We start from the raw sequence: 14331 nt of genomic DNA, 5'->3' as shown, positions 1-14331 counted from the left end.
CTGAGTTTTAAGAGATTCTTAATACGTAACTTGAAGGTATTCATCAGTTTTGCCAAATTTTCCTCTACATTTACAACTTCTCCTCTTTCTTCCTGGGACTCCAGTTTACATGTAATTAGACCTTTTCACAGATTCCATGTGTGTTGTATGCTCTTTTTTAATATTTTTATCTTCTCTCTGAACTTCAGTATGGATAGGTCCGACTTCCAGTATTCTCTTCCTCACTTCTATTCTGTCTAATACGCTTTTAAATTCATTTATTAAATTCTTAATTTCAGTTTTTGAGTTTTTCAGTTCCAGGATTTTTGCTAGACATCTATTTTTTACAGATTCCACTTTGTTAATGAAATTTGCTTTTCCATCTGTTGTCTCAAACACATTAAGTGTAGTTATTCTGAAGTCAGTGGTAACGACTGTGTATGAATGAGCTTTGGCTCTTTCTCTGTTATAACTTCTTGATCTTACTCATTTGGTCCTTTTTTTCTGGAATGCTGTTTTTTTTTTTTTTTTGAATACCAGATATTATCTATGAGAAGCTGTAGAGACTAAGTTGATTTTTTTCTTCTACCTGAAATGATTTCATTTTCTTTTCTGAGACAATGGTCCATTATTTCCTGCCCGCTTAGGCTAATGCTCAATACTTATAGGCAACTGTATTCTTTAATTTACCCAGCTATCATCATTCTCCTCATTGAACAGTTTGACCTGATACCAACTACTTCATCCTAGCTGGAAGAGGAACTCTATCCTTTTGCTTTTCAAGTAGCCACTCTCTTCTTCATTTGGATTTTGGACTTCCCATTGCCCTTATTGTTGTCTTACTTCTCTGGATGTCCCTGTTTAGTCTCCTGTGGCTACTGTGGCTTCTTTGGCAACTGGAGTTTCCTTCAGCGTAGATCATGGATGTCTTGTCTTCAGACACTCATTCCTTATGATCCAGGAAACCAGAGTCCCATGGCATACAAAGCCACTTCATATGCTGAGAGCAAGTGGGGGTTCAATCAGTTCTGAGCAAGTATCTCAGATCCATCAGGAGTTCCATGGTGTGAGTGAGGTGGAGGAAAAATGTCCCTATATGGCTTAAATTATTGTTTGTGTTGTAGAATACATGAAGGTTAAAGACATTAATGATGCAACAATGTCTTACTGATGAGCCTTAACCCTACCATTCTTTGAATATCATTTAGTACAGGGCTTTATAAGTGTTTTATATTTTCACTACCATCAATTTACCTGAAAAAATTTTCAATATTTTTTGGGGGGATGGATTTTATAGAAATTTGGGAGTAGTCTGTGTCTGTGTAAGAACCAAGCCATTCCATTAATGTTTTTGTCAGTCTCCACATTTTTAAGAAGATTTATTTATTTATTTGAGAGGCAGAGAGAGAGAGAGGCCTTCCAACTGCTGGTTAACCCCCCAAATGGCTGCAATGGCCAGAGTTGAGCCGATCCAAAGCTAGGAGCCAGGAGCCAGGAGCTTCTTCCAGGTATCCCACGAGGGGCCCAAGGACTTGAGCCATCTTCTACTGCTAGGCCATCAGCAGAGAGCTGGATCAGAAGAGGAGCAACCAGGACACAAACCAGTGCCCATATGGGATTCTGGTGCACAGTAGGCAGAGGTTTAGCCTACTGTGCCACAGTACCAGCCCTAGTCCCCACATTTTGCATGGAATTTTTTAACAGGATGTCTCCACAATGTGAGGTTAATTAAATACACATTTCAGGAAAGTCATTAAGATAGGTAAATAGAGACAGGTATTTGGACCAGTGATTAAGATGTCCAAGTACAGCACTGGGTCCAACACCTGGCTCTGCTCCTGACTTCAGCTTCCTGCTGATGCGGATCATGGCAGTAAGGCAGCACAGGTCCAGGTAGTTGGGCTCCTGCCACCTCTTCAGGATACCTGGGTTAAGTTCCTTGCTTGCAGCTCTGGCTCAGCCACAGCTTCTCTCCCCTTCCCTTTCCTCCCTCTCCCTCTCAAATAGAGATGTTTTTAAAATATAGGAAAATATTAAAATTTGAATATTTTATATTTTGTTCTATTCCTCAACTTATCAAGAAAGTTGGTTTTCCCCAAAGGTAATTATTTTGTTGTTAATGGATGGAGATGAAATCAGAGAAGCTGAGAGTATGATGAACTGGATTGCATGAGAGATGCATAAATCCTAACGACCCTCTTGTTTTCCATTACTCAATGGCAGAACAAAGAAGATGAAATGGAGGAGAGAGAGAGAAAGAGGCTTAATGGAGGAATTATGCAAGCAGGACAGGAATGCAGTTGTAGGGAAACATACATTTTAGAAAAATTTATTGGCTGGTGCCACGGCTCACTAGGCTAATCCTCCACCTGCGATGCTGGCACCCCAGGTTCTAGTCCCGGTTGGGGTGCTGGATTCTGTCCCAGTTGCTCCTCTTCCAGTCCAGCTCTCTGCTGTGGCCTGGAAAGGCAGTGGAGGATGGCCCAAGTGCTTGGGCCCTGCACCCGCATGGGAAACCAGGAAGAAGCGCCTGGCTCCTGGCTTCGGATCAGCGCAGCTCGCCGGCCGTAGCAGCCATTTGGAGGGTGAACCAATGGAAAGAAGACCTTTCTGTCTCTCTCTCTCACTGTCTAACTCTGCCTGTCAAAAAAAAAAGAGATTTATTTATTTATTTATTTATTTATTTATTTATAAGGAAGAGCAACAGAGAGAGGCAGGGACAGGTAGAAAGAGCTTTTCCATCTGCTGGTTTACTCCCCAAATGGCTCCAACAACTGGGTCTGTGCCAGGTCGATTCCAGGAGCCAGAAGCTCCATCCTGGTCTCCCACATGAGTGGCAGGGACCCGAACAGTTGGGTCATCATCTGCTGCTTTCCCAGGTGCATTGGAGTGGAAGCAGAGCACTCCAACATGGTGTCCTAGCCTTGCAATCAGAGGCTTAACCTGCTCTGCAGCAATGCCGGTGCCTAAAGGGATATTTTCAAAAGTATTTAAGAAAGGTTTCCTGTGGAATAGAACCCTGTTTCTCCAAATCCCTGGAAGACTTCATTGTCCATCAGTGCTTTTGGAAACAGTGCATTGCTGTTGTTTATGGCTGGTGGAGTTTTCCTGAAGGTGAGAGTAGGACTTGGAAGCTGGATTCAGTTGTGTTTGTATAATTTCCTAGTCACCGAGGACAACCAATGCAAAGCAACAAGCACAAGACAACTGCATTTCTAGCCAAGAGAGTGGTGGTTTATTCAGAAAGAGCAACCATAAGATACAGAAACATTACAGTGCAGGGATTCAGGGTGGTGCCCTCAGACTCTCAGGCCTGAGGGTGTGATCTGGCCCCCACCAGCCCTGCAGAAATTTCCATGTTTGAGACAGGAGGACCGGGTACCCAGAAATCAAAAGGTAGGGTGTAAAATTTGGGCAATTCTATTAATTTCTTGCCATTGGTAATATCTAATCTCATACTTTGCATCAACATGTGGAAAAATTCAACAAAGGGAAGGGATTGCCTTGGGTTGGGAGGTGGACAGTAGGTGGGAACAGCCTCTCCTGAGTCATCTATGAGGTGACCAGGGTCTGCTTCTATGACGAGTGAGGAAGACAGCTCCAGGAAGGGGCTCAGCAGCAAGGGACGGCACAGCACATGGGGCGGGGGCAGGTGGAGATGACACAGGTTGGGCGATAGCAACTGGTGTGGCAGGAGACTTGGCCACAGACTGGGCGGTAGCAGCAGCCAGGGCAGCAGCTGGGGCGGCAGCAGCTGGAACTACCACAGGTGGGCTGGCAGCAGCTGGAGCTGCAAGAAGGACGACAACAGCTGGAGATGCAGCAGCTGGGACGGCAGCAGGTGGGGCGGCAGCAGGTGGGCTGGCAGCACAGGGACTGGCAGCACTGGGGCCTGCAGCACTGGGGCTGGCAGCAGCTGGGGCGGCAGCAGCTGGAAATGCAGCAGGAAGGCCGGCAGCAGGAGGGTCTGCAGCAGGTGGGGCGGCAGCAGGTGCGCTGGCAGCACACAGACTGGCAGCACTGGGGCCTGCAGCAGCTGGACACACAGCAGGTGGGGCGGCAGCAGCTGGAGATGCAGCAGGTGGGTCTGCAGCAGGTGGGCTGGCAGCACTGAGGCCTGCAGCAGCTGGAGATGCAGCAGGTGGGGCGGCAGCAGCTGGGGCGGCAGCAGGACTCCTCCTGGCAGAAGTCTTGGCCGCAGCCCTGCTCAGAGCAGACGGAGCCACAACAGGAGTTGACCATGTTGTCAGAGGATGGAGGTTTTGCGTAGGTTTCCAAGAGAGTGATTTTCCGGAGTTTGAGAGTCTCCTTGCCACACCCCCTTTTATACCCAGCTAAGGGGTTTCTGTGATTATGAAAAGATTGTTTCCTTGTTTTTGTTTATATGACACAGATGCAATTAATATATCATTGTGTTTCTCTAGTTAAAAACTCACAATAAATTGAAAATAATTATTTCCCTTTTCTCAGATTGCCCAGTATTCCCAAATGAATCACCTCTTCTCTCTTCCTTGATTCTAGTGTCACAAGACTTCAATCTCTGGGTATCATGTGATGTGGGAGGATCACTGTCTCTTGTCTGTATCTCACCTTGATAGGGTTTGGGGATAGGTCTGGGGTCCCTGGTGGGGAAATGCATGTTTCAGTCATATGGAATGCTGATGGGAAAAAAGGAAGTAGACTCCTCTTTTTCAGTGTGAAAAATGAGGAAGCTTATGATTCATTGTGTCCTGGGAGACGTTGAGCTAACCAAGTCCCTAGTACATTCCAAGCCCCTGACATACCTTCCAATAGTTAGCAGTGATTCAGTGCCGTTAAGGAGCCAAGAGTCATCTGGGCATCGTTCTCAAGCTGAGATGGAGTAAGTTAGATGAGAATTTTTTATCTGCCATTTGAAATGTCAAGATATGTCATAGTTGTGCTTTGTTGATGTTTTATTAAAATCCATTTTATACATTGTAAACTAAAAATTCTACCAGTTTTTGTAGTACTACTTATGTCTGAGCTGTTTCTGAATGCATTGGGGGAATACAAATGATGTGTTATCTCATATGTACTTATAAATTGTACTTTTAAAGTTCTTTTTCGTCAAAGCCTGCCTTGATTCTGGCCCTAAACTTCTGCAATGCCACAGACACTTAGGGAAAATTATTCAGGGATGGAGCAAGTCACCTTGGTCTTCCCTCTTCCTGGGGAGCAGCAATCCTTTATGGAGCCTGCAGTCTCCTCGGTGTCTTTTGCTAGTAAGCTAAATTCCGTTTCCCTTCAGCACCTTCTGTGGCCCCACACAAGGCAAAGCGCTTCCTCCATTGCACTTCCGGAGTAAAGATGCTCGAGTCCCGTTATCTCATTCTCTGTCTGAAATGCCTTTGTCTCTCGGCTCCCTCTAGAATGCAGCCTCCATTAAGGTGGGGGATTTCTCCATCTTTGTAGGCTAGGGTCTGAAATCGGACGAGCTTTTAGTAAAGGAGCTCTCTGTTTAATGAATGACCACTGTGTGAAGGCCTTCAAGGGACACACCCTGGCCTCGGAGACCTCATCTCATCCAAATACGTGAACAGAAAGGGGATGCACATAACGAGCACACGACGGAGACCAGGATCACGGTGGCCTGCGGTGATGAACGTGTTGTGTCTGAAAGGCTGCTTTAAGAACCAGTGAGAGAGAAGTTGAGATGGATGGAATGCAGGAGAGATTCTGGGGAGCCTTGAATCCTGGAAGAAATGGGGTGCGAGAGGGGGGCGAGATATGACAAGGCAGGAACGTAAGGTAATAAGTGTGCTGCATACAATTTATGTTGGATTTCGAGTTCCTTTTAGAAGTGCCCAAACACTCTTGAATTTCACTCTTGGATTTCTGGGGAGCGATGTTGTGTAACAGGCAGAGTAAGCGATGAACTGTCAGTATCAGGTGGTGCCAATCAGAGTTCTAATATACAGTTACATTGCATCTACTGTATGATGATAATTGCATAATAGTAACATGGGCAACTTTATTTGTCAGGAAATAGCAAAGAAAGTCCATTTTGTCCTCATTAGGCTGTGGGACTCTGCTGGTGAACTCAAACATCGATGTGGCAAAGCCATAAATGTCTGCTGGGTTCTCTGCCTCGAGAGAACTTGCACTTGCACTTGGCTGCACTATGCAGCTGGCATTGAAAAGAATGCACCTGCCGTGTCTCTAATGGGATAGTGGTCTTGTTAGGCTTGTCGCTCTTCCTGTGAAGTTCCAACACATCAGGCACAGCTGAAGCAACTCCCTGGAGCTGCCTTGTCTAATCCCCGAGAGCTCTGGGAGCTGCCTGCCTTACATAAGGGCAAAGGCAGGACTGTTCAAAAGGTCGTAAGAATCAAAACTGTCGCTCCAGCTGTTTCTCCAATCAGAAACGTCATATCTCGTTGCCCTTCTGGAATTGGAGATTGCTTAGTGTTTACCACCTGGAAGGGCTTGGGAACATCCCATGGTGCCCATTCAGCAAGGCCAGTTAGCCAATGTTCCATTCACTTAAAATCCGTCCCCACTCTGGGTTTTAAAATCCATCCCGACTCCGCGTTTCGGTGAAGCTGCTGTGACTGGGTCGTCATCCCTGGAGTCGAGCTTTCCCACTGGTGACTTTGTGTCTACCTTGGTTTTCTCTGCAGGGTGCGTTAGAGCGCCGGAGCCTTCCCTGCAGGCCACAAGTGCGCTTGAGTGCCTGTAGTTACTCATCCTGAGAAGTCTGGCAGGTCGCCCTCTGGCCACCCAAGTCACTGCCGTGGCCTTCAGATCCGGGGGCGCTGCTCCCTGTTATTACGAGCTTTCCCTCATTGCATTCCCTGAACTCCATCAATGCCTTTGAAAATTGCCCTTTATTACCCAGGTTCAGGGTGCCGTCTACTCCTGCTGTGACTCCAGCCTCGTAAAAACAGGAATTATAAGCATCATCTACTTTAACACTGAAAAGACCATATAAAACCTCTATTCTTTGATTTAGCCGTAGCTCATAAAACATCAGGTTAAAACCAGAGCCTGCATCTTGTAATTAACAAGTGTCAAGGAGGAACATAGGAGAGGATGAAAGGTCTGGGAACTCCGGCGTGGTGTGTGAGAAGACAGGTGTGCCCTCTGTAGAACAGCTCAGAGGGCGTGGGACAGGCTGAAGCTGAAAACCTCTGCCAGGTGCACAACCATGAAGGTTCTTAAATATTTATTTATTTGAAAGGCAGAGTTACAGAGAGGCAGAGAGAGAGAGAGATCTTCCATTCACTGGTTCACTCCCCAAATGGCTGCAATGGCCAGGGCTGGGCCGATCTGAAGTCATGGGCCAAGAGCTTCTGAAGGGTCTCCCACATGGGACCTGGGCCATCTTCCACTGCTTTCCCAGGCCATAGCAGAGAGCTGGATCAGAAGTGGAGCAGCTGGGTCTCAAGCCAGTACCCATAAGTAATGCCGGCGCTGCAGGTGGCAGCTTTTCCCGCTATACCACAGCACTGGCTTCTCTATTCATCTTGTCATGTGACAGCTTGAAACTTTTAAAAAATGTTATAGGTAATAACCAGCTCTTAGTTATGTTTACATGGAACTGCAACACTGCCAAATATATAAAAATCTGATGCATCGAAACTTAATTTTTTTTTTTTTGACAGGCAGAGTGGACAGTGAGAGAGAGAGAGAGAGAGAGAGACAGAGAGAAGTCTTCCTTTTTGCCGTTGGTTCACCCTCCAATGGCCGCTGCGGCCAGCACATTGCACTGATCCGAAGGCAGGAGCCAGGTGCTTCTCCTGGTCTCCCATGCGGGTGCAGGGCCCAAGGACTTGGGCCATCCTCCACTGCCTTCCTGGGCCATAGCAGAGAGCTGGCCTGGAAGAGGGGCAACCGGGACAGAATCTGGTGCCCCGACCGGGACTAGAACCTGGGGTGCCGGCGCCACAGGCGGAGGATTAGCCTATTGAGCCACAGCACCAGCCTAAAATGTTTTAATATACTTTGGATCACGAGCCTAAGTCTACAAACAAATCTGTATAAATGTGATATAAGGGGGTCTCAAAATGGTTATGGAAATGTGTATCATGAAAGGTACGCACATTTCAAAATGTTTTTTTCACCTTAAAAAGTTTTACCTTTTATGTTACCTTTTACCTTTTAAGTTAAAAAGGTATACTTTGTATTCTGAAAGAGTTTGATGTTTGGAGAGGAGAAAGGGAGGGAGGGAGGGAGGGAGAAGAAAGCACTTGATCTGCATAGAACACTCACATTTATACAACCACTGGAACATCCAGCCAATAAAAACAAATATAGGTGGCGTCATGATATCCAGCTCGCTAAGGGACATTTGTGACATCATCCGGCCATCACTTTGAGTGCCAGAGGACAGTGACGCCATCATGCACATTTTCTCACTGTTCTATCAGAGAAGACGCCGTGCTGTTACTGAAGCCCGGGCAGTGTTTCAGGGTCAGTGCAAGCTGGAGTCATGGAGAGCCAATATCATGTGCCATAAGTGTATTACCTGGGCCAGCTCTGTAAGTCTGAAAAACAATGTGTCGTCCCCACAGAAAGAAGTGCAAGGCCTAGTGAAGTTCCCTAACTTCCCTGGCACCGCTCCGCAGTCGCCTGGGTGAACCTGGACTGCAGCTCAGGGGGCAGGAATCCAGAGCCCCTGCTCACAGACACGCGCTCCGCCGCGGAGAAAGGTGGGCCTTGGCGTGGAGTGGCGGGTGGAGGCACGCACAGTCCAGTCGTTAACAAGCCACCAGATCCCAGCCTCTCTCTTCAGAATATGCAGGAGGATACTGCATGAGCTCATCACAGTTCACATGTCCACTCAGAAGGAAGACACTGTTTGCTTACAGTTTGGTTCATTGGGGCCTAGATTAAAAAATTTTTATTTTTATAACCCTTTTTAAAAAGTTGCTTATTATTTATTTGAAAGGCAGAATGACAGAGAAGGAGAGATAGAGTAAGAGAGAGAGAGAGGCCGGCGCTGTGCCACAGCGGATTAACGCCCTGGCCTGAAGTGCCAAAATCCCATATGGGCGCTGGTTCGAGTCCCGGCTGCTCCTCTTCCGATCCGGCTCTCTGCTCTGGCCTGGGAAAGCAGTAGAAGATGGCCCAGGTCCTTAAGCCCCTGCACCCATGTGGGAGACCCGGAAGAAGCTCCTGCTTTCTGGCTTCGGATCAGGTCAACTCTGGCTGTTGCAGCCAATTGAGAGTGAACCATCGGATGGAAAACCTCTCTCTGTCTCTACCTGTCTCTGTAACTCTGCCTTTCAAATAAATAAAAATAAAATATATAAAAAAATCCAAAGATATATAAAAATAAAAAAGATATATAAAAAATTTAAAAAGAGTGAGAGAGAAAAAAAGAGATCTTCGATTCACTGGTTTACTCCCCAGATGCCTGCAACAGCTGGAGTTTAGTGTTAAGGTGTCAGCAGACTCCGCGTCTGGCGAGGGCCCACTTCCTGTTCCTGAACAGCCATTCTGGGTCCTCACCTGGCATCAGGAGGGCTGGAGAGCTCTCTGGAGTCCTTTCCATAAGGCCACCAATCCCTCCAATAAGGGCTCGAGCCTCATGACTTCATTATATCCCAAAGCCTCCCCCTTCTAACACCATCACATTGGGGCTTAGGACTTTAGCATAAGAATGTTGAAGGAATATAAGCTTTCAATCCATAACATTTTCTTCCAGTGGCTTCCCAGTAAGCATTCCTTTCAACATTACCATTTATTTGGTTGGTTATAATTTTTGTATTCTGTCTAAAATCCAAATTTGAACACATTCCCTTTTAAAAATATTATTTATATAAGGTGGTTAAATTCCATCTATCTCATGTATACAGATTTAGAAGCACAGTGATACTTTCTACCCTACCCTGCCTTCTGCCCATTTTCCCACCCCTGCCTGTAACACCTACATCCCATGTGGGTGCCAGTTAGTGTCTTGGCTGCTCTGTTTCTGATCCAGCTCCCTGCTAATACAGCTGGGAAAGCAGCGGAGGATGGCCCAAGTGCTTGAGTCCCTGCACCCACTGGGAGACCCAGATGTAGCTCCTGGCTCCTGGCTTCCACTTGTCTCAGTCCTGATTATGGTGACCACTTGGGAGTGAACCAGTGGATGGAAGATTCTCTCTCTCTCTCACTCTTGTTCTCTGATTCTGCTTCTCTCTCTGTGTAACTGTGACATTCAAATAAAACAAATAAGTCTTTAAAAAAAAAAAAAAGCCACGAATGCCCCAACGCGAGGGGAAATAACTGAGAGCATCTATTCCACACTTCCCATCATGCACTGAGTGAACACGGGTCCCAGAGGCTTGGCTGACCTGCCCTGAGCTCGCCCCTCATCCAGAGGCCTCAGACAGGGAGAGACCATCATGTCATGTTATGATGAGAGTGCCCAGGGAGCAGAAGCGGCACCCGGGAGGAATCTGCTGTCATCTTCTCTTTCCCCAGAGATGAACAACAGAAAAATGGACAACCAAAGGTCAAAATTCCACACGGAAAAATAACGAGACCAAAGGCCCTTTGACGTGTGTGTCTGGAAAATCCGAATTTACTTGAGAGATAGGAAGGTCTCCATTTGAGAAAATGTGGCAGAGAGCAAATATTTCAGTTTGTGTGGCAGGGAAGTGGATAGACTTCAGAGAAGATTCGAACTTGAGTTCGTTTTGGTGGGGCCGGGGCGTGGTAATCTGTGAGAACTTGGTTTCACGTCAGCCTCTCCTGGTCCAGTGCAGAGACAGACTCAAGGCACTGGTTCACCAGGAACTGTGGACTGCGGGTCAGAGCAGGTGATCTGGGAGCAGGTGCGGTGGCAGCAGCTGGCCTGGCAGCAGTGGGGGTGGGAGCAGTGGGGGTGGCAGAGGTCTTGGCCACAGCCCTGCTCAGAGCAGACAGAGCCACAACAGGAGTTGCCCATGGTGTCAGAGGGTGGAGGTTGTAGGGGGCTTCTAGGAGCTTGGGTTGATCAGGTGTGGATGTCTCCTGGACCCGGGTCTGCTGGGGGGTGGCTCTTTCCTTGTTATTGTCTGTCCTAGTAAGTAGGTGACTATCTAATTAGCCAGGGGTGTTTTTCTGACTAAATTTCCCAAAGTGGATGGAAGGCACTGTCTGCTTTTCCGTTGTGTTGGGGTTCATCCGCCAGATCTCTCTGAATCGCCGCCCGTGTGTCATTCTTGCCTGAGCTGCTGCAAGGGGGGCTGGCAGGTGCCGTTCCCTCTCCTGGACCTGGTCCTGGCTGCCTCAGTCTTATTTTTCAGAGCGGGTCATGTCCAGCCTTCAGTGAGAGTGATTATTGCAGGCCTACAGGCCTTCTTGGCGACCTACACGCTGGCCTGAGGGCTCGTTCCTTATGGGTCTGGTGGGCAGGAGGACCTGAATGGTTACGAGACCGCTGGCAGGAGGAAAAAGAGGCAGTCAGCTCACGTCCCCTTCCCACTGGGAACCACGGCTCATTTGCTAGGCTTTTTCATAGGAAATGCAGAACTCTTGTAAGGTGGAAAATGTAGTGAGATTTTTATTTTATGTTTTTGTTCCAGCCACAAACATCCAAAATTGAGTTTTAGAGTTTCTCAGGAATTGGGGCACAGAAATCAACTGTTTCACAAAGTTCAGCCCCCTCCTTCCCTCTCTCCGGGGCTGATGCTCACTCTATGACTTCCTTTTCTTTCTGGCTTTAATAGGGGCACTCACTGGCGTCCTCTGTTTCTGTAGTTTACTGTCCAACCCAAAACACACGGCTCCATGTTCTGGCCTCTTACTCTAATCACCCCTACCATTGCAGTCTCTGCATCCATCCGTGACACCTGTGGACCAAGGAAATGGGCAGCAGAGACAAGTTGGCGACTCCACGATGACATCTCTAAGTGCATTAGTTAAGATCATAAGACCAAACCAAACCCCAGCAACATTGTTATCATATTGATTCCCTTCCCAGACACCTGAGTGACATGGTTTTGTTCATAAGCTTGTGTGTGGGCACAGCAGGAAAGATGTATACAGTTGTACTGTGAAGCCGCGTGGTGTCCCAAGGGGTCAGCTTCTCACTGGATTTACTGATTATGAGAGGCTAAGGGAAGAACAAACAAAGAGCTTTTGATTCTGAGGGGAGGAGGTTTCTACACAGGCTGAGGGAGGCTAAGTGAACTCCCACCACAGCTACAAGGGCGCAGCATAGGCTCCTTACAGACCCACGTGCAGAGTCAGCCCTAACCCAGGGGCTCTCCGAGTCGCTGCTTGTCGCAGTCACCTGGGGAGTGCTGAGAACGGCAGTGCCTGGCTTCTGCCCAGGGACGTTCTGAGTGAGTCATGTCAGGTATGGATGCGTGGCAGAGGGTTCTAGAGCTCCTCGGGGAATGGCGACGGGTGGCAGAGTTTGAGAAGCATCCATCAATTAGTCTGTATTGAGTGCATTTGTGGAAGTTGAAACTGAGAACAGGCACAGCTGAAACAATTCAAATGGAACTGGTGGTGACAAAATAATAGAGAAGATGATCCTGAATTTGAAACACTGAGCCCCAAGCATTACAGATGGAAGCCCTGGTAGTTCCCTTTAGTATTTTATTTTATTTTATCTTATTTTATTTATTTTTTGACAGGCAGAGTGGGCAGTGAGAGATAGAGACAGAGAGAAAGGTCTTCCTTTTTCCGTTGATTCACACCCCCCCCCACAATGGCCGCTGCAGCCGGTGCGCTGCAGCCGGCGCACCATGCTGATCCGAAGCCAGGAGCCAGGTGCTTCTCCCATGCGGGTTAAGGGCCTTGGGCCATCCTCCACTGCACTCCTGGGCCACAGCAGAGAGCTGGGCAGGAAGAGGAGTGACCGGAACAGAATCCGGTGCCCCGACCGGGACTAGAACCCAGGGTGCTGACGCCACAGGTGGAGGATTAGCCTATTGAGCTGCGGCACCGGCCTAGTATTTTATTTTATATTTTAAATTATTTTTACTCTTTTAGGTCACAGTACCAAGACCAATGGTCCTACATGGGTGAGAATGGACCAAGAAGTCATGAACCACAATGAGTGATTTCTATAAATAGGACACTGGGTTATTTGGAAAAAGAAACCTAGAACCAGGACAAGTATCACTTTGTGAAATCCCTGCTAAGTTCTACTCACAGTTGGGGAGGTAGAATTGATAATTAACAATAGAATCACACGTACTAATTATCTAAACTCCTTACAATGTGTACCTCTGTTATTAAATACAGTCCTACATGGAGAACAGTTTTTTTCAGGTAAATCTGACAAAGACTCCAGGGCTGCCTTGTTGGTACTGCTTTTGAGTCGGGTCTAAAGCCAATCAGGCTACATCCTGGTAAATAGCAGAACTGCCCGCAGGAGACCAACACTGGGCCCTGCCAAGGCACCATCCCCTGGGGAACTCAGATGTGTCCTAGTTTCTGATTGGGGTTGATGTGTGGTCTCCATCTGGGCTTGCATAACTGTGGTTCCCCAGTCTGCATCGTTATGAGAGGGTTCAAGAGTACTGATCTAGCAGCATGGGATCCCGCAGAACTGCACCGGGATCAACAGACTCCACCCACAGCACAGGAGGTGCGATGCCGGGCAGCGGGCAGGGGATCCAGGGCGCCTGCTTCAGTCTGCACCATCCAGACACAGTTGCACGAATGGCGTGGTGCAGCCACCTCTTGAAGCCATGGCTGAGGTGACAGCTTGGAGCTGGCATCCTGTGAGGATGGAGCACTCTCTTCCAGGATGCAACACACCCTAAACCCATGACGATCCTTGGTGCTGTCACCAATAGGGAAAAGGCTTTCACATGGAGAGGCGAGGAGTGAAAGGAGGAGCCGCCTTACTTATTTCATTCCTCACGATCCACCATGCTAGGGAGAGTCTGTGCCTCACGCCTGCATAATTTTAGTCTCTGTGGAGCAAGAGGCCCTGGGTCCAGGAGGGGAGGAGACACAGTGAAAGTCCCCCTCAATTAAATCTTGGCTGCCACCTCTTCATTGTGGACTTCTGGGGCTAGGGTGCAACATGCGAAGAAAGGAGCTATTCCACAGGTGACCGACCTCACAACCAGCAGACAGTGGGAGCCCTGCTGCCCATAGGGACAGAGACAAAGACATTGATCATTTAGGTGATCCATGGGGACACTGTGGCATTTCTAGTTCCAGTTTTGGCCCTACAGGGGTAAGTACCACATTTATAGTCCCACAAGGACGTAGTAACCAAGAGGTCTAAATTCTTAGGATGAGGACTGAGGTTAATCCACCACCCAGTTCACCTTCCCCAGAAAACGTGCCAACTCACCCACCATAGTTTCTCTAGAATTGTGAGCCATCAGTTGGTGGGAGCTGAAAGAGAGCAGTAGATGGCCCTGAGCCATGCCCAGGTGGATGCTAGGAAGC

The 14331-nt window shown here is 47.8% G+C and overlaps 1 protein-coding gene across 3 annotated transcripts; it reads right to left on the bottom strand.

The window, feature by feature from the left end:
• Positions 1-3591: 3591 nt before the first annotated feature.
• Positions 3592-4221, bottom strand: LOC133776985 (keratin-associated protein 4-11-like). 3 transcript variants are annotated; one of them, XM_062216344.1, is made up of 3 exons: positions 4154-4221; positions 3797-4105; positions 3592-3697 (listed from the first exon to the last, which is right to left on the bottom strand). In XM_062216344.1, the coding sequence occupies exons 1-3, from the start codon at positions 4219-4221 to the stop codon at positions 3592-3594; spliced, it is 483 nt and encodes a 160-aa protein (XP_062072328.1). The 3 variants fall into 3 exon arrangements, with proteins under 3 accessions (XP_062072328.1, XP_062072326.1, XP_062072325.1); XM_062216342.1 differs by having other exon boundaries at positions 3592-4105; XM_062216341.1 differs by having other exon boundaries at positions 3592-4221.
• Between the last annotated feature and the right edge of the window lie 10110 nt (positions 4222-14331).

This window comes from Lepus europaeus, chromosome 18 (genome assembly GCF_033115175.1).
Source record: "Lepus europaeus isolate LE1 chromosome 18, mLepTim1.pri, whole genome shotgun sequence".
Classification (NCBI taxonomy): Eukaryota; Metazoa; Chordata; class Mammalia; order Lagomorpha; family Leporidae; genus Lepus; species Lepus europaeus.
This window is presented reverse-complemented; position numbering and strand designations above follow the sequence as displayed.

Excerpts from the sequence above, each read along its gene's own strand:
- LOC133776985 (XM_062216341.1), bottom strand. The coding sequence starts at position 4,221 with ATGGTCAACTCCTGTTGTGGCTCCGTCTGCTCTGAGCAGGGCTGCGGC.